Source organism: Eumetopias jubatus, unplaced genomic scaffold (assembly GCF_037043125.1).
Source record: "Eumetopias jubatus isolate StellerSeaLion01/CBP00866 unplaced genomic scaffold, mEumJub1_p1.0 scaffold_3, whole genome shotgun sequence".
Classification (NCBI taxonomy): domain Eukaryota; kingdom Metazoa; phylum Chordata; class Mammalia; order Carnivora; family Otariidae; genus Eumetopias; species Eumetopias jubatus.
The window spans coordinates 7117313-7136500 of NW_028274809.1; the positions used below are offsets into that span (position 1 = coordinate 7117313).

General features: G+C 46.0%; 1 protein-coding gene across 1 annotated transcript in view; it reads right to left on the reverse strand.

Annotated features, from left to right (window-relative positions):
* Positions 1-18603, reverse strand: part of TRPM8 (transient receptor potential cation channel subfamily M member 8) — a 71491-nt gene extending 52888 nt beyond the window's left edge. Inside the window, exons 1-5 of the mRNA XM_028105282.2 lie at positions 18487-18603; positions 14610-14683; positions 8263-8419; positions 7185-7362; positions 4486-4658 (exon numbers count right to left, since the gene is read on the reverse strand). Of these exons, the coding sequence (XP_027961083.1) occupies positions 4486-4658; positions 7185-7362; positions 8263-8419; positions 14610-14683; positions 18487-18603 (699 nt within the window). The remainder of the gene's footprint in view (positions 1-4485; positions 4659-7184; positions 7363-8262; positions 8420-14609; positions 14684-18486) is intronic.
* Positions 18604-19188: the final 585 nt, after the last annotated feature.

The window sequence follows — 19188 nt, forward strand, 5'->3', positions numbered from 1 at the left end:
TGGTACTCAATATTCATTCTCGATTTAAAAAAATTATAAACTAGAAATAAAAGGATGATGCCTTATGGTACTTTCTTAAAATATATGTTTATTGAAGCTTTCACCAAATCCTATTTATGGTGAAAATACTAGTCTCGTTTCCACCACTATGATACCAGGTATTTTGGATGCCTGTTGGGATACCTGTTATCATCGCTGTTATTTAACATTACTCTGGACATTTTAGCCCAGGCATCAGGATAAGCAAAAAATGCAAGGTATAATTAAATGAAAGAGTTATGTTTAAAAGTAACACTATTTACCAGTGATATGGTTGCAAACATAGAATACCCTGTGAATCTACTGAAAAACTATTAGAACAAAAAAAAGAGTTCATAAAACATTTTATTCAAAACAACAAATAAATCCCTTTTTACATGAAAATCTCTTCCAAAATTACAATGCAGAAAGACCCCATTCACAATAATAACAAAAACACAAAATCTCTAGAAATGATATTAAGAAGAAATATGTAGGTCCTAATGAGGAAAACTGTAAAATTTTCCTCAAAGACACAGACTTGTATAAATTGAGGGACATACCCTATCACTGGAAGAAGACTTGATATTACAAAATTTCAATTTTCCTGCATCGGTTTATAGATTTTAACATGAACCCACTCAGTGAGTGTAAAATTTTGTGTTGTTTTGTCTTATGGTTTGCCTTTGTGGTTGTACTTTTTTTTTAAGATTTTATTTATTTGATAAGACAGAGAACAAGCAGGGGGAGTGGCAGGCAGAGGCAGAGGGAGAAGCAGACTCTCCGTGGGGCAGGGAGCCCGATGCGGGGCTCGATCCCAGGACCCTGGGACCATGACCTGAGCCGAAGGCAGACGCTTAACGACTGAGCCACCCAGACGTCCCTATGTGGTTATACTTTGACAAAGGGATTTTAAAGTTTAAATAACAAGAATAGGAGAGGCATGAGCTCTTTTTTGTGCATATATAATGCAACAATACTTTTGGCAGTTTAACACTGACTCCAGAGGAATAAAATTTCAGTGTTTGTGAAATCTGGTATTGTTTCAGGCCAGCTCAATCTGCGTCCTGGTAGAGTCCATCTACTAGTAGTGGGGTTTGCTGTAATGAAGCCATGAATAGAAACCTCATGGGAACGTATGGTCGACAAAGTTATTGTGAACACCTACTGGGTTCAACTTATGCAAAAGACCAAGCACTATTTTCCAGGGAAGACAGAAAAGAAACAAAGACGTTGACCACAAGATCATACGAGTTTACTATGAAACTACTCTAAGTCACTAGAGAGTATCATTAACAGACATATAAAAGGAATAAAAACCAGTGCTATAACCTGAATAACTACAAATAATACATACTCATTGTAGAAAACATAAAAAATGCAGAAAAGTACAAGAAAAATTAAAATCATGCTTAATTCCACAACTCAGTGATAATCACCATCAAGACTTTAGTGTACCTATGTCTTTCTTAAGCATATAGATTAATTCACGTTGTTTTCATAATTTTCTATTTAAAACTGCAAATATTTTCTATATTATCAGAAAACCTTTGGAAATATTATTTTGCACCATTTTCCTTCATGTTTATACAGTAATCTACCAGAAGATCCCACTGTTCTTGATATTACTAGGTATTTAGGCTTATGTCAATTCTTGATACTATCAGAAATATTTTAATAATGTTTTAATAATGTCTAAATATAAAATTCTCCAGTGATATTTGTAAGTATGGTATGAACAGTCTTCATGCACTTGATACAAATTTTGAAATGGTTTTCCAGAAAGGGCGTAGATTTGATCTTTCTGCAGCAATTTCTAAGGATCTCATGCTTCTGTATGTGTTGGAGACTACAATCATTTTTTAAATTAACTCTTAATAGACTTTTAAATTTTTTTCTGGGTGAAATCATCTAGCCCAGAGCAATTTTAAAGATTTTTATTTCCTTTTGAGCTCATTCACAGATATTCATCTAATCAAATTTTCTAGTTCTTGTTGAATCAGCTTTTGGAAATTAATAGTTTTACAGAAAAATTTCCACGAGATTTTCAAACATATTGACATATGGTTGTTTGTCACAACTGTACAATTTTTCTCAATATTTATTATTATATTTGATTTCTTAGTTCTATTTATTCCTTAATTAAATTGCTAAAATGATTTCCGAGAATAAAGAATATTTCTATTCTTCCACTTTTTCTTTTCTAATTAATTTATTTCCGATGGAATATTATTCTTTTCCTCCTTCTCAAGTGTTGTTAGTGGTATTATTTTTTCAAACCTATTAATGTGAACACCGTGGTGGCTAAAAGACTGTGAACCATGGCTCTGACGCTTACTAGCCATGTGAATAAAGAAAGCTTCTTACTTTCTCTATGACTTAGTTTTCTCATCTGTAATGAGAAGGTAATAGTAGCACTTAACGCGTCGTTAACTTCATTGTTGTGAAGATTAAAGAATGTTAGATATTATTATTATTGAATTATTTTTCTTGATTTTTGCTAATAAAGGTATAGGGCAATACATTCCACTCTGAGTGCAGCTTTGACCATATACTGTCAGTCCTAACATATAATGTTTCCATTTCCATTGCTTTCTAAGTGACCTGTGATTATACTTTTGACCCAATAGTTATTTAGCAAGATGTTGTTCGTTTGTTTCTTAATTTCCAAGTGATTGGAACTCTCTGTTCAGTCTTTACATATTCATTTCATGTTTTACTTGATGACAGAGGATGCCACCAGAGAAATACTGAAGTCTTGTGTTGTTGCTGTTCCAATCCAGGGGTGGAAAGTACCTACTTTACGGGGTTGTTCTTGTGATTTTATGAATTCATATATGGAATGTATCACCACAGAATGGTGCTTATACAACACTAAGCTGATGCCCAGGACAAACATGGCTAAGAGATAAAGACCACATTCTTTCCCCACCAGCCTGCCACTGTCCTCAGAATCCTATCCCGGGCCACTCTGACCCTGAAGTTGGCATCTGATGGGAGATGATTTTGCCACCCTGGCTGAGCATCTGGAAATAATAATAAAAGCTATCATTCACTCTGCACAATTAATCCATCCCATGATAACACAAGGCTATTATCATAAAAACTCAGAGAGCTCGCTCTAGACTATCTAGCTAGAAAAGTTCCTCGCACCTAGTCTACTCGCTCTGCAAAGCCCTCCTGCCCCGACCCCGCCTGCCGCCTCCTGGGAAATGCTCAGAAAAGGCTCCCCATTCTCTTCTGTCCCTTATATACCTCAAAAATGTTAACAGGCACAAAAGTAATATCATTTTTAAAAATGAAAAGAACCAGGAACGCCTGGGTGGCTCAGTCAATGAAGTATCTGACTCTTGATTTCAGCTCAGGTTATGATCTCAGGGTCATGAGATCAAGCCCCGCATCCCGCTCCACGCTCTATGTGGACTCTGCTTGAGATTTTCTCTCTCTCCCTCTCCCTCTGCCCCTCCCCCTGCTCACGCATGCTCTAGCTTTCTAAATAAATAAATAAAATCTTTTAAAATAAAAATAAAAAGAACCAGAATAATTCCAAAAGTTCTGAACATTTACCACCTAAACTTCCAAGGAGTCCCAGATGAAAGAAGGTGTAGATTAAATTGAGATTTCTGAACATCTGGTCCAAAGCTTCTAGGTAGACATCACCCATTGCTTAAGGAGGTTTTCAACTCACTAGAAATGCTGTTTTCAAAATTCTACACTTGATACAAAACTTCATACGTCTACCTTGCATTTAGAACATGAAATGTGTGTTGATTACTCTCTAAATATGCTCAGGAAACTTTGAGGGGAAAACTGTTCACAGCTCTCTTAATGCCAAATTAAACAGGGTTCACAACAATTCCTGTGAGTGTGGCCAAACAATAAAGGTATGGTGGCCAGGGCTTGAGCCCTCCTGGGACAGACTCGGGTCATGGTTATAAAGAATAAAGAATCTGACTTCAACATGATATTGCCGGCAAGAAATTTTAATAAACAAGACACGCTCTTTAGTAACTCCTTCTCAGGACTTCTTTGATTGTGTCATCCTTGCTTTTTTTGGGGGGGGGAGGTTTTGGTTTTGGGGGTTTTTTGTTGCTGGTTGTTTTGGGGGATTTGTTGTTTTTTAGAGAGGGAGAGTTGGTGGGGCAGGGGATAGAGGGAGAGGGAGTCCCGAGCAAGCTCCATGCCCACAGACGCAGAACCAGACGCAGGGCTCAAGCTCATGACCTTTGAGATCATGACCTGAGCCGAAATCAAGATTCGGAAGTTTAACTGACTGCACCACCCAAGTACCCATGTCATCCTTGTCTTTAATTGTCTGTCCCAAAGGTGATCCTCGTAAGGCTGACTTCCCCAGGAGCTGGCCCCATCACAGAGCCACGGTGTTCAGGCCAGAACCTCATGCCATGGTCTTTCTCCCACGTGGCCTCGCAGACCTCCACCTGTCCCATCCCTCCTCCTGTCCCATACCTCAGCATCGCAATTCCTGAGGAGGGTGTCCCTGTTGGAGACCATGCCCCAAGCCGCTATGCCAATGGCTACAATGTTCTCCTCTGAATTCCTGCTGATGGTGTTGTCTCTCACCACCTCCCCGATGTACTTCATCAGGCCATAATGGGTGCCTCCAGTGAGAATCCAGGCACCTGTCAATGAGGGAGGAGAGCAAATGCTCAGCTGGCTCTGAATAAGCTTCCCATCCTGTGCTCACAGACCGCTGAAGAAGCCCCCACCATGTAAGCACCAGGATGCAGCACTGCCAGCCACCCCTTGCAGTGGGCTTTGCCGAGGACCCTATGATGAGGAAGGAGAAGAAGATCTTTGGAGGCATTTCTAAGAGATGTTGTCTTTAAAAAAGATACAAATTCTGGACCCCACGCTTGATCTAAATCATCAGACCCTCCAGGGGGTGGAGCCAGGGAATCTGCATCCCAATCTTGTTATGGGCCCGAGCTTGTGAGCAAATTACGGCAGTGCCGCCATGGAAAGCAGAGCACTCTGGGAGCGGTGCCATGACCCTGGTGCCTACCATGTGGCTTTACTTTATAATTACACAATTGTGCACACCAGTATGTTAAGGTTTATTATTTGATGATCTTCACAATGTCAAGAGTTTTGCACTTTTTTTTCAGAAATGAAGTAAAGAAAATACTTATAAAATATTATTTAGCATTATGATAGAATCTAAGTTGTAAGCGACCCTGATCTAATGTACTACCCAGGCAGGAGTCCAGCCTGAGGATGGTCACTGGCGTGTCTTGATTAGCCCTGGTGATGGAAAGCTCAAGAGTCTCTGGGCGGCCCTCTCCCCCATTTGCTAGAAAGTACCTTTGCTCATTATCTGTCTCCATTCTGTAATTGTACATACTCTCTTCAACGATAAGAAACGGGTTTAGTCATCTCCCAGATAAAAGCCCTTCCAATATTCTAAGGTACAAATGCAGCATGGTCCTTGGGATTGTCCTACCCGATTCCTGCAACCATTTCTCACTGGACATGAACTGCAGACCCTCGGCACCCGGTCTCCTTCCTCTAGACAGATTTTAGTTGTCAACGTTTCCCTTTCACACCAGGCAGGGGGAAGTAAAGCCAACGCAGAGGCCACGGGACTGTTAACATCCAGCACCAGCCCCTCCCTTCATCTGACTGGAGGTCCGCAGGCCAGGGACTGTTATCTGTCTTGTTCTGTTATATGCCCAGCACTTAAAACAATTCCTGACACATAGTAGGCATTTTCTAAGTATTCTGAATGAATGATGTGTGTTCAGGATTTAGTAGTAAGGAAGCCATGCTGCTCGGTTTCCTAATAAAGTAACGTCCTACTGCAGCTCCCTCTGGTGGGTCAGGAAATGGAGAACAAAGGGGAACAAGATCCGGGTTTCTTCTTCTTGACGTTAAAAGAAAACTCTCGTCTGAAATAAGACATGTGTCCTTAGCTCTGTCAGTTAACTAATATTCTTAACGAAGAAATTTTTTAAATAATAGGCTTTGATAAACTGAAACTAATCATGAGGAAACATCATATCAAATGAAGGGACAGTCTGCAAAAACGATTTGTCTATATTCCTCAAAATGGCCTGAAAGACCAAGAACCTCTGCAGAACAATCCCAGATGAAAAAAAGCTTTTTGGTTTGCTATGACATGGAAAGCCAAATTCAGCAGAGTCCATTGAGGGGGAAAAGGGGTTTTTTTTGTTTGTTTGGTTGGTTTTGTGGTTTGAGGGAGTTTTGGTTTTGGGGGGGTGTTTTTTGTTTTGGGGTTTTTGTTTTGTTTTGTTTGCTTACAAGGACAATGTTGAAACAATTAGCAAAATTAAAATATGGACTGTTTTTTAGATAACAGTATTGGGCAGCTAACTTTCTCAGGTTTGAAAATTGTACCGGGTTATGGGAGAGAACACCCCTGTTCTTGAGAGATTCATGCTGACATACTTAGGGGCCAAGGGCATGATGCCTGCAATTTACTCTCAAATGAGTCTTTAAAAATCATAACATGAGACTGTTTTTTGGAAAGTAATAAGACAAATGTGGGAAAATGTTAATAATTTGTGATTCTAAGTGAAGGGTGTACAGATGTGCATTATATGATTCTTTCAACTCTTCTGTAGGTTTGAAATTTTTCATAATAAAAAATTAAAAAGAAAAAATTAAAACTTCAGCACTATGCTGAATATTTCAGGTGACAAAGCCACAGTTACTCGTCTTGATCTCAATCAAACTCTTACCTGGTGCTTACAATCTGCCAAGCACCCATCGCTATTTCCAAAGGTTCATCACAGCTCTCAAAATTAAATAGCAAAGAAATGAAACTTTCCTTTTCGATTTGGCAGAGTATTTTCTCGGTACAATTTTATATGTAGAAACCACCCAATGAAAACCTTAGACGAGTCAAGGAAACAAAAGTACCCACAAGGAAGCACCTTGACGCTGATTTTTACCTTGTGACCCCCTACCATCACCCCTCACCCCCAAGCCCCCCAACCACCACCTGCCAGAGCTCCCTGTCTGTCCATTCATTTGATTCATAGATCGTGATTGATCGTGTACTTCTAGAGCGTCTAGATTCTGCGCAAGAACTGCATTTGGGGACTCGGTTCCATCTCCAAGGACAAGAGGGTCCAGCCTCCACCGAGGCAGCGCACTGTCCCCCGCCCCACAGGGACCGCGCTCACCTTTGGACTGAGCGATGTAGATGAGGCGGCTGAAGATCTTGCGCATGCGCGGCTTCAGGGCGAAGTTCTTGGCACCGCCGGTCACAGAAATGACAAGGTTGGGCGTTTTCAGGTGCCAGTGCTGGGTCAGCAGCTCATAGAGGGTCTCCGCGTCCGTGTCACAGGACAAGCGGATATACTGCAGGGAAGAGGGAAAGTGTCAGGGTCGACGCCTGTCCTCCCAACCACCTGTTCCTGTGGGAGGGGCGAGGCGCACGGGCCAGCAGCTAAGGGGGGGTCCCCACGGGGAAGTGGAAGGAAAGCAGTAGGCTGGGGGGCGGGTGCCACCGACGAGTCATCGGGGCCAGCTGGAGAACCCGGGAATTTATCCCAAAGGCCGTGGGGTGCCTGTGAGGTGTCTGAAGCAGAGTAGAAACAGGACGGGATTTACATGTTAGGGAGCCCTCCAGCGCCAGCGTTGACTGGGGACCGAGGTAGGGGGGCTAAGGGCAGGCAAGAGATGGCCACTGGGGCCCTGGGAAGAGACAGCAGGGGGCCACCTTCCAGGGCGGCAAACACAGGGCTTGGGGGTGCAGGAGTGTAGGCCCAGGCTTTCCAGCTGCCTAGGGACGGTGCTGCCATGGAGACAGAAGACCCCCACGCATTTGAGGATACCACTTCCCAGTCATTAAACCTTGTCCCAAGGCCGGGTGGACAAGCCTAAAATGTGGGTGTGTAGAGGGAAATGTCACCTTATTCAGGGCCATATGTATTCTCAAGACTGCCATAAGCTAAACTAAATGGGACAAGGCGTAAAAAGGTTCAGGGGCCTTTTGTAGCAGTGGGGCTCAACGCAGATGTAACACGCCTGCGGTGCGCTCAGGGGAAGGCCTCTGAGCCGCAGCCAGCCATGAGCTGAGTTTTCCAGTGGCACATAACCTAATCACAGCTCTTCGACCTTTAACAAGGTTTATCTTTTCCTGCCATCGCTTTTGCATTGACTACCCATTTCTCCCGCCTCCACACTATGAGCCAATTCAAGGTAACTCGAGGTAGTCCAGGTTGTGTGAATTAGCTAAAGTAGAAAACCTTTGCTTACCTTCCCTTTCTTCCCCAGGGTCTCAAACTGAATATCCCCAAAGGCATCGGTCGGAAATTCCTTGGTGTGTTTCTTGTAACTCCATTTCTCATTTGGGTTGATCTGCGTGCCTTCTATGTGCTGGCTCTGGGCATAGCCACACTTGCACACATTGTCCCTGAGCAGGGTGATGTTGACAGGAAGGAACAGATTTCATCATTCATCACGTTTTTAGAATAAACTACACATTATTAGCTTAAATAAACACAGAAAGAGATCTGACCACCAAGTCTTATTTTCAGACTATATTCATCATCTCGGTGGATTGTTTAAGAGCCATCTATCTTGGTGTTTTTTTCCCTGTTGTCTGTTGTCCATGCCCCAAAAACTGGCTCTGTATTGAGCGCTGGGATACAGGAGTGCCTTCATGGAGTCTGCCCCTGCATACATAGCCATGAGGTTATTATGGGATTAAGCCTTCGAAATCTGGAGATCACTTATGTAGCTTCCCGCATGGGTCATAACACGCAGGAGCCCCGAGTGCCGGCCCTGCCAGTGTGCCCGGCCAGTAACGTTCTCCTGACATGAAGTGAGCGAGCCCTCCTTCCTGGGGATGGTACTCACTGGAGACAGTGGGTCCCCTGGCAGGGACCCAAAGCGATCCAGAACTCAGAGAGACCATCCTGTCCATACTGGACATCAGCTGCTTGGGAGACTTTCAATCATCTGGGCTAGACAAGGACAAACTGCAATAAATGAACGCTATTTCTTCCCGTAAAAAGTGCCACAGGACTAAAATGTGTGTGTTTGTTAAGGGACACGTGTGCATCTCCGAAGTTGGAGGAGGATGAAAAGACAGGCAGTAAGAGGTAAAGGGTTGAAAATCTGCTGTGAGGAGGGCCTCGGCGAAGCTCACCGCACCCAGGGCTTAACTGGATGGGACGCCTGCTCTCCAGTTAGGGGGACCGCACAGTTTAGCGCAGAACAAGCCAAGCCCTCCTTTCCCCCAGCACAGCCCCACCCCTCTCAGGGTTGCTGAGAGGGTGGGAACAACGGCACACCCTCTATCGAGTGACTTTTAGGTTGGGCTGGTGCCATACATGCAAATCAAGGAATAGCAGAGGCAATGGCAACAGAAAAGAAGAAAAATGCAGTTTAAAAAAAAATCTAAAAATGCATGCCATGGCTACTTGGCTGCTCTATCCAGAGCTGCGTTGCACCTTGACCATCATGTCTCCAAAGAAATGAACAAGAGCCACAACAAAAATGGGATTATGGCCAAAGCAATTCTCCGTTCTCCCAGTTTCTTTCTGCCCGCCCCACCCATTTGGCTCCCCCTATTCTCTCTCTCTCTCCCCCATCGGTTTTTGGACAAGAGTCAGAAGGTGCTAAGAATTCAAGGGAGCCATGGCCGGTGGAGAAGCAGAACAGCATCAGTGACCAAACATCCTGATCTGCCCAGAACAATCCCAGTTTATACCTGCTGCCCAAGCCCGAGTACGGTCGGAGCCTGCAACCTGCTTATCAGTGTTCCGAGTCTCAAAATAAAGTATGTAGTCACCCTAACCACCAACATGCTAGAAAAGATGCCCCCTCTGGCAGACATAGGCCTGTGACCCCTAGCACACTTGTGCAGTGCACAGCCTGGGCAACTGTATATGGTGACTCTGGAGCAAGGATTCCCTGTGCAGGCTGGGTCAAATAAAGGTATACAACAGGCTGAGAAACTCTGTTAGGGTTTGCTTCTAACTAGACTCTGTTTATCTTCTATTCTCTGCTCTTGGCTTTCAACGAATATCCTCCAAATGATGAAGGCATAAACGAGTAAATACATTGATTTAGTCTTCTTGTAAATAATTTGAATCCTCATCATTCCTCAGTGATCTTTGTAAAGTAAGTTTTTTGTTTTGTTTTTGCCTTCCAGAAGGTGGGCTTAAGCGTACATAGCTGTTACATAGCTGTCACAGGAAGGACTGTATTCTCAAGGTCTTCTTCACTGATGAGCTTATTTGACAAAACGTAGAATTAGTTCTAAAAACACTCTACAGTAGTAGATCACATTTTCATTTTACAAAATGATAATAGTGGCCTGCTTTTCTGTGGTAGCTTCTAAAAATACAATGGAGCAAAAACTAGTTTGGGGACGAGGTTTTATGATTGCTCCAGAAGCAGACAGGTTCTAATTGTGACCGAGATTCTACTACCCGGAAGCAACTGGCCTCAACTGTGTTACCTGAAATGAGTTACTCTGCTAACGGAGATCGTCTTGAAGTGCTGGAAGCTCAGGGTAACTACCAAAGCCACACAATGAAGACCTTAGATAGCGAGGAACAAATACATTGTGGCAGGAATCCTCACAAGAAGCTCACCCTACTAAGGGTGAGGCTGTGAATGATACATCCGTGTGAGTTCCTGCTGGAGAGTACACATGTGACAGGGACCCCGGTGAGGGTGCCCCTGCTCTACAATCCCACCTACACCCCTGGACTGAGACAAGCCTTTTCTTGGGTTCTGTGTGGCATTACTGTTTCCTTAGAGCAAACCAACGCTTTTGGGTTAAGCTATCTTGAGTTCCTTGTAACTCAAAGTCCTAATTACTATAGAGTATGGAAATTATCTGGGTTCAAAGTATATGTCAGACTTTCAGTATTTTCCAGGGCTACAAAAATTGAGGTAACGCCTGGAACCAAAATCTCTCCTTCAGCAGTAATCTCGCCTCCTTTCTGGAACAGTTTGCGGGGCGTCATGCAGTTTGGCCAAGAAAAGAAAGACAACCAGAACTGATCTCAACTTCCTCAGTCCTTTCTCTTACTCAGCCCCTTACTTGGGGTCCTCACTCAGCTCTTACTGAGCCAAGGCTGCTCCCCAGTGGTCTCAGAGTCCTCCTACTAGAGTCCAAGTTGGCTCCCTCCTCTCTCTGCGGTTACCATCTTGCCGCCCGCCGGGGTCTGTCCACACCCACAAAAGCTCGTCGCAGGATGGGAAAGAGAAGTCGCTGCTCCACCTGTTCTACCTATAACTGAAGACAGACTCTTCAGCCCTTTTTCCTTTTAAGGGTAGGGGTGTGCCTCAGGTGACCTCGGCTGAGAGAACTGTAGGCTCCATCCTGATGGTCTGCAGGCTGGTAGCCCTCTAAGCACCAATTTGCATGACTTGGTTTACAAATGGAGAGGAGGCCAGGAAGGCACTAGGAGAGCAGATACCCACAGGAGAGCTAGGGGTGACAGAAAGGAGAGATGGAGCAGACAGGAGAACATCAGGACCCTCTCAGCTCAAGTCTGAATCCTGCAGAGCTACACTGTCAATAAGGTAGACTTTAGCCACATGTTGCAATTTTTAAATTAGTTAAAATTAAAATTACATACATTCAGTTCCTTGACTGTACTAGCCACATTTCAAATGCTCAAGAGCCACCTGTGGCTAGCAGCCTCAGGAGTGCCAGGACGCAGCCCCTAAGCTGGGCAGCAATGTTTCAGAAGGCCTTCACCAGTAGGGGCAATGGTTGGGCATCATTCTCCAGTGACTACTCAAGAAATAGACATCCACGGGGCGCCTGGGTGGCTCAGTCGTTAAGCGTCTGCCTTCGGCTCAGGTCATGATCCCAGGGTCCTGGGATCGAGTCCCACATCGGGCTCCCTGCTCAGCAGGAAGCCTGCTTCTCCCTCTCCCACTCCCCCTGCTTGTGTTCCTGCTCTCACTGTCTCTCTCTGTCAAATAAATAAATAAAAAAATCTTAAAAAAAAAAAAAAAAAGAAATAGACATCCACAAGGGGGAGAGCAGAGAAACCTGAGCAGTCTGGGCGTAGCACATGTGAGCAACCCCAGGGATTCTCTGGGGAGACTTGGACAGCCTCTGTCAGCTTGTGTGGCAAGCAAGCAAATTCAGGGTATCAATATTAACAGTCACTCCATTTGATTTCCTTGTCCAATGGGTAATTTGGATGACACAGAGTATTCCTACCACCTATGGAGAGATAATAGTAATAAATACAGGGAATTTCAAAGAGTAGAGAGTCTTGACCCTGGTCTACAACCTTGTGCCCTTCTGGAAGGGAACCAGAAGACCCTGAGGTCTTTGGGACACAAGGTCCTGCCCTCTGCTTGTGTTGTTGAAGATGGAGATCCCTTTGTTTTGGGCCAGACTCAAGCTGTAATCAAGCACTTTCAAGTGGACACCTATAGGTTTCCCTACCTTGCATCCATTTCCTGTTCTGTTAGTAGGAGCACCCCGATTTTCCTTTGAGGAATCCTTCCTTTCCACACAGAGCCCGTGTGGACACGATGCCCAAGCCTGGCCAATCAACATGTCCTATTCCCCAGCCCCAGACACAGGTATAGAGGGGGGCACATGGCCCAACTAAGGCCAAGAAGAGCCATGAACAGCAGTCCAGAATTTTTGGAGGATTTGCTAAAAATGAGGCCCTCTTTCCCCCACTGGTAAAATGGTAAGCTGGTAACATGTCAGATATGGTGACCACTTTGCCACCACTTGTGACGAGCCTGCCCACCCAGACAACAACAGAGATGACAGGTGGGAAGAGACAGAGTCTCTGCACCGTTGAGCCCTGGCTCTGGTTGTGCTTTTCAGCCAGAAGTTCCCATTACTACCCTTCTCACTTAAACCAATTAGACGGGATTTCTGCACCTAAGAAATTGCTGATGAATACAGTCAGCCTGAGGCAGTGTTGTTCTTAGAAAGGGTGGGGGCAGGAGATAAAAAGAACACACAAGCTAGGAATCGGAAAACCTGGGTCCAGTCCCCCCTCATCCTTCTCCCACTGGCAGGGTGACCTTGGGTAAAATACTGAACTCTTGGGGCTCACATGCCTTGTCTGTCGAGTGATAAGAACAGCTACCATGGGGCGCCTGGGTGGCTCAATTCGTTAAGTGCCTGCCTTCAACCCAGACCGTGATCTCAGTGTCCTGGGATCAAGCCCCGCATCAGGCGCCCTGTTCAATGAGGACCCTGCTTCTCCCTCTCCTTCTGCCCCTCGCCCAACTTGTACGCTGTCTCTCACTCTCTCTCTCTCTCTCTCAAATAAATAAATAAAATCTTAAAAAAAAGAGCAGCTATCTTGAAAAGGGGTTGATTGTAGAACTAGCAATCAAATACGTAAGTCCCCATGACATAGTAGATGCTCAATAAACATTTGTTGAGTGAATGAATGAATCCAAACTGTATTTTCCACCGGTCAAACAATAGAATAACAGCAAAATCTTTCATTGAAACCATTCAGGGAATAAATAGCTGACTCATGAAGTTTATACTCTGTCAAAATGACTCATGATGAGTAAGTTTCCACCAGCGACAAAATAGAGATTCTCAGTTGTTCTGAGGGTCATTTTCTAACTGACACAAATCAAGAAAATGCATTTATTAGGACCTTTTTATGCTCTGTGGCACTATAATAGGTATTTTGTGTGCTACTGCACTGAATCCTTGCCACAACCCATGAGGCATTCTTTGCTAGCATTTTAGCATCAGAGAATTTGGTTCAGAAAGAAGAATAATTGGCTCAAGGTCATGCAGCGAGCAGACGGCTGAGCCAAGGTTGGATCCAGGGCTGGTTCTAATGTACCTCCTCTTGCTTGTTCTTACATCCTTCCTCTGTTGGCTGCCTCAGCTCAGCAGAAGGTCAGTGCTTTAATTATAAACTACAGCAGCAACTGTCCAACCAGTTAAGAGCTAGATTCTTTCTCCTCTCAGCCCCAGGCAACCAAGGAAAGGCAGAGGGACAGGATGAGAGGGGGGTAGCACTAAAATTATCTCTTTGGGTCCAGGCGCATCTTCTATGGGAAAAATCAGCAGTCGGTCCATTCACTCACTCACTCATTAGCTAACATTCATCGAGCACCTCCTGCATTTACAGCTGCCAAGGGCCACTCTCCATGGGTTTTGAAACCCAGCCTTGATGCTCCAAAACACTTGAGACTCAGAGTAGATGAACACCCGATTGGATGGGAAGGCCCAAAGTCAACAGGCTAACAGAAGAGCCAGATTGCCACACACGCTCATTCTTGGGGTCATCTGCCAACCACTACAGCACAACAACCTTCGGGTGGCCACTCAGGTGGGCTCCCAGGCGCATGGGAACACCGAAGGGGGCGACAGCCTCTCTTGGAGCCTCTACCAACTATTGCCAAAGCTAAAAATATAAAACGAAATGATACCACTCTAGGCACTCACTCTAGGGACCAAGTCCAAGCTACTTGCCAAATTCTTCCTGCTCACCCACCATTTCTGAGAATTGCAAGATGAAAACAACTTTAATAATGAACTAGTGAACATTCGTTTGTTCATTGTAATGGTTGTTAATGATTTATTTTCCCAACATGGAAGCAAAAACGGAGGGAAAATCGTTGCTTACGTGGCCTTGGAATCTTTGGTAAAGAAGACACATTCCCGTTTCTTAAAGTTTGCTTGAACAAAATTCACCAAGTCCTTTGGAGAAAGAACATTAGACAGCATATCACTAATTTATTCTCACACACTGCTGTCATTAACGAATACTTAATGTGATCTACACCTACTTCAAAGGTTTCAAGAATTTACCACATATTCATAGCACCCAGCATCCGTTCATGTTTTTAGAGTACTACAACAGTTTTTTAAAAGAGGCATGCATTTAAATTTTTATAACTAAATGCAAATTTTTCTACAAGTTAACTTGGCCTTATCTTGTAATAAATGTCATGATACACATACAAATTATGTTTTTCTGTCTCTAAGACTACCAAGGGAATGTAAGCATTTGTTGATAGTTTAGCATAAATAATGTATCAAAGCAGATTCTCTTCCCTCTTACACTTGCTTTTCAAAAGAAGACATATTCCAAAGACTCCTTCAAGGGTTGTGTTTGCTCCCCCATGGACAAGGTGGTAAGGCATATCCGGGAACTCATTCTGATAAACAACCACAAGTTCCTATACACCAAAGGCTTACCTTCAGAGGCAAAAGCAAACTATTTGGAAAGAGCTGAAGAATACACTGGAAAAAACTACACTCCTCAAGTGGGAGAATATAATTGCAATACACATTGATAATCACAGGGTTGGTAGATAAGACTATCTACCAAGGACTTGAAATCACTAACAAGAGGATGAAGGGGAAAATGACAAAAGGCATGAGCATGCATCGAATAAAAGAGGACACAAAAATAACTCATAAATGTGTAAAGAGGGCTCAGCCTCACCAGTAATGAAGCTACTGTGAAGGAAAACCACAGTGACTTCCCATTGCACACACACCAGGTTGGAAAAATCAAAAAGGCAGCTGATACCAAATGTGAGGCAGTGGGGCCTCACGCCCACTAGGGGTGGGTGAGTAAACTGGTACAACCACTCTGGAAAATTATCTACCATGGCCAGCAAAGTGATCCCCTTAGAAATCATGCCCTGGGGAGAGAGAGGTAGGGTTGTCCCGTGAACAGCCCACAAGCTCAGAATGCCTGGCAATGGGTTGTCAGCCTTACAGGGATGTCTTGCCCTGGGGAGGTGGGGCTGGCCGTCCAAACCCCCTTCCCTCAGGCCACTGAGTTCTCCAACAACTTCATGCAGGTTTGGCCTCCCAAATCAGCCCGCTAGCACCAAAGCCAGCCTTGACCCCTCATCCCCAACAGCGAGGCTGCCACCAGCTGTGCCCCACAAAAACAGAGGGTAGGAATGAAGTCCACAGTGCATTCAACAGTCTGCTGCCCCCTGCTCCCCGCCGCCCTGCATTCTGAAACATCAGAGAAACGGGGACCACACACCTCCTCTTCCTGGCCCTTTGAGCAAAAGTGACCCCACAAATCCTGTGTCTTAAACCCAGACCCCATGAGGGCAAGGTGTCTACCCTCACCCACCTGGCTTCACCCTAAGAACATTTCCCAGAGAACCCCAGCTCACACATCCAAAAATATTCATGTGGCATCGCTCCTAAAAGCAAATCCCTAAAATCCAAATGTTCTCCTCAAGCTGGATAGACATGCACATGACGGAGCACTGAACAGCAGTGAAATGGATCAGCAGTTGCTACAACTATCAACACGGACGAATCTCAAAAACATAATGATGAACAACAACAACAAAACTCCCAAAAAGAATACTTGTAGAATTCCATGTGTATCAAAACCAGATAAAAGTAAACTATACAGGGACTCCCGGGTGGCTCAGTCGGTTAAGTGTCTGCCTTCGGCTCAGGGCATGATCCCGGGGTCCTGGGATCGAGCCCCACGTCGGGCTCCCTGCTCAGCGGGGAGCCTGCTTCTCCCTCTCCCTCTGCTGCTCCCTCCTGCTCATGCTCTCTCTCTTTCAAATAAATAAAATCTTTTTTAAAATAAACAATATATTGTTTAGGGATATATATATATATAGTCAAATAATAAAGTTATAAACAAAAGCGAGGAATGAGTGACACAAAATGCAGGCTTGCTGTCACCTCTGGCAGGAGGGAGGGGACGACATGGGGGGTACGTGGGGCCTCCCGAAGTCCTGCTGATATCCTGTTCCTTAAGCTGGTGGTGGGTACAAAAGTGTTCGTTTTATTACTCTTCCTTAAGCTGGAAATTAACACTTGGACATTCTCTTCCATAGACAATAAAAATGTGGAAAGCAACCATAATTCCGACACTCATCTGAATGCAAAAATCTTGAAAGCCTATGATGCCCTTTCTCCCTGGTGATATTTTCTAACATCTTAACTAATCTTAACCAAACGAAGAGAACTCAACAGCGGAGCACCTGGGTGGCTCAGTCGGTTAAGCGTCTGCCTTCAGCTCAGGTCATGATCCCAGGGTCCTGGGATCGAGCCCCGCATCGGGCTCCCTGCTCAGTAGGGAGTCTGCTTCTCCCTCTCCCTCTGCCCGCTCCCCCTGCTTGTTCTCTCTCTCTCTCTCTGTCAAATAAATAAATAAAATTTAAAAAGAAAAAGAGAGAGAGAACTCAACAGATGTATACTCCTGTGAAGTCAGCGACCAGGGAGGAATGGTGGCATAAACGCTGCTTTGTGGCTAAAAATTCCCTCTGAAAATGCACTTTGCAGAGCTGTATGTTCACGGGGGGGGGGGGGGGCTGCCAACAGGACCCCCAGAACTGAAGTGTCCTTGGGTGGTCTCAGAAGTCCTACCCAGGGGGCAGCCAACACCTCCGAGAGCATGGGAGAAATCCTTTGGGAGCCACGGAGTGTGGCAAGAGAAAAAGTCAGCCTTTGTCCATCTCCCACAGGCATCACAGCCCGAGTCCAAGAGCGAGATGGGTTAAGTGCCTTTCCTGCCTTCCCAGAGGCCTCTCATTGCTTGAGGCTGGAGGAGAGGCCCCCACTGTCTCCGTCCATCATTCGTTTCCTGCAGGGCCAGGACTAAGGGAGACCAGGTGTAAAATCCAAGGAGGCGCTCCGTGTTGGGGATGCGCCCGTGCGAGAACCAGCGCTTCCTTACAGACGCAGTATGGGGGGCCGTTTTGCCCCTCGTTTGTTGTCTTAGAGCTCACTGACAGGTCACAAAGCCAGCCCCACGTAACCATCAGCCAGACCTAAACCCCGACATGCCCAGCACCCCTCCCCACCCCTCCTCCGCCCTCGTCCCCACAGCGAGCCACCGTCCTGCCTTCCAACGTCGCAGCCGAGGGGGGCCCTTGGTATCAGACTGGACTCCTGTCTGCATTTCCTGACAAGCGAGCATGTTGGATCTGCCCGCAGGGTGGGCACAAAGCCAGTGGGATGTGCCCAAGCAGCCGCACAGTGGACAGGGACGGAAGGCCGAGGGCCTCTGCCGGCCCCCAGGAAGCACGACTGGCCGGTCCCCACATCGGCAGGGCAGCACGGACGCTGGCTCCGAACCCGAGACACAGGTGCCCAGGAGAACAGTCAGTAGCTGTTGCAAGAACAAAGAAGGACCCAAACTGAGACCCGGCCGTAGAGTTGAAGAGAAGGACTTAGATTCAAGAATCATTTTCGCAGCCCTGTGGGACTGGAGGCAAGAACACCAAGCACGAAGCAGGAAAACGAGTGTTAACAGCTCAGTATTGCAAACCGCACGAGCCGCCCATTAACAAACGCATCAGGTAACAACGTATTAAGGTTACAACTTTTAAAACAAGGATGCTGGGAAAACAACACAGAAGAGAAAATATTTCCACGTGTGACTAAAACAGCCCACAGAACAGAACACTATATGGTACGATCTTTTTAAAGAGGCAGTGGGTCCCCTAAATAACATAATGGCCAGAGTGCTGCCTTCTGACGTGACCACGCCGCTGGGGACTCACGCTTTCGCTGTAGGACACGTCTGTGCTCCGAGACATGCTGGAGTACAGGGTCCGGGTGCTGTCCATCGTGCCGTTCCTTCTGCTTCTCATGCTGAGCCTGGCCCCCTCGAAGGACATCTTGTCTGTGGAGAATGGGGCAGGGCAGGGGGGTTAGTTTGAGTTGCAAACAGTTAAAGGGCTTCGCAAAAAGCCCCGTCTCAGGGCCCTCTGGCTCCACCATCTCCTGCTCCAGCCCAGGACCCCCACAGGTAACTGTACCCCTGCCCTGCTCTCCTGGCCTCATCCCCCCGCATCCTCCAGGACCTGCCTGAGTTCCCGTCCTCACGGCACCGGCCCTGCCCCACCCCTCGATGTCCCTCTCCGAGGTGGGGTCCCGCAACACAGACCACCACACTTGGGAGGTTCGCAATAGGTACTTCCAGCTTCAGGGATATGGAGTAAAAGGAATGGAAAGAACAAGCCCTAACGATGGCTTATGTCAGCTAGAGGAAGGGGCCGGACTCCGAGCAGGACCCAGGCCCCGATCCACCCGGCGGTGGCAGGGGCCAAGGGCCTGGGTGTCCAGGTCGCCCTGAGACTCAGAGCCGGCACTTGGGCCCCAGGGACACCCGGCCATCCCCTCTCAGCTCTGGCAGCTGGTCTTTGGTCCCGGAGACGCAGAAGCCTCAGCCACCACAGGGAGGCTTCCCAGGCTGCCCCAGT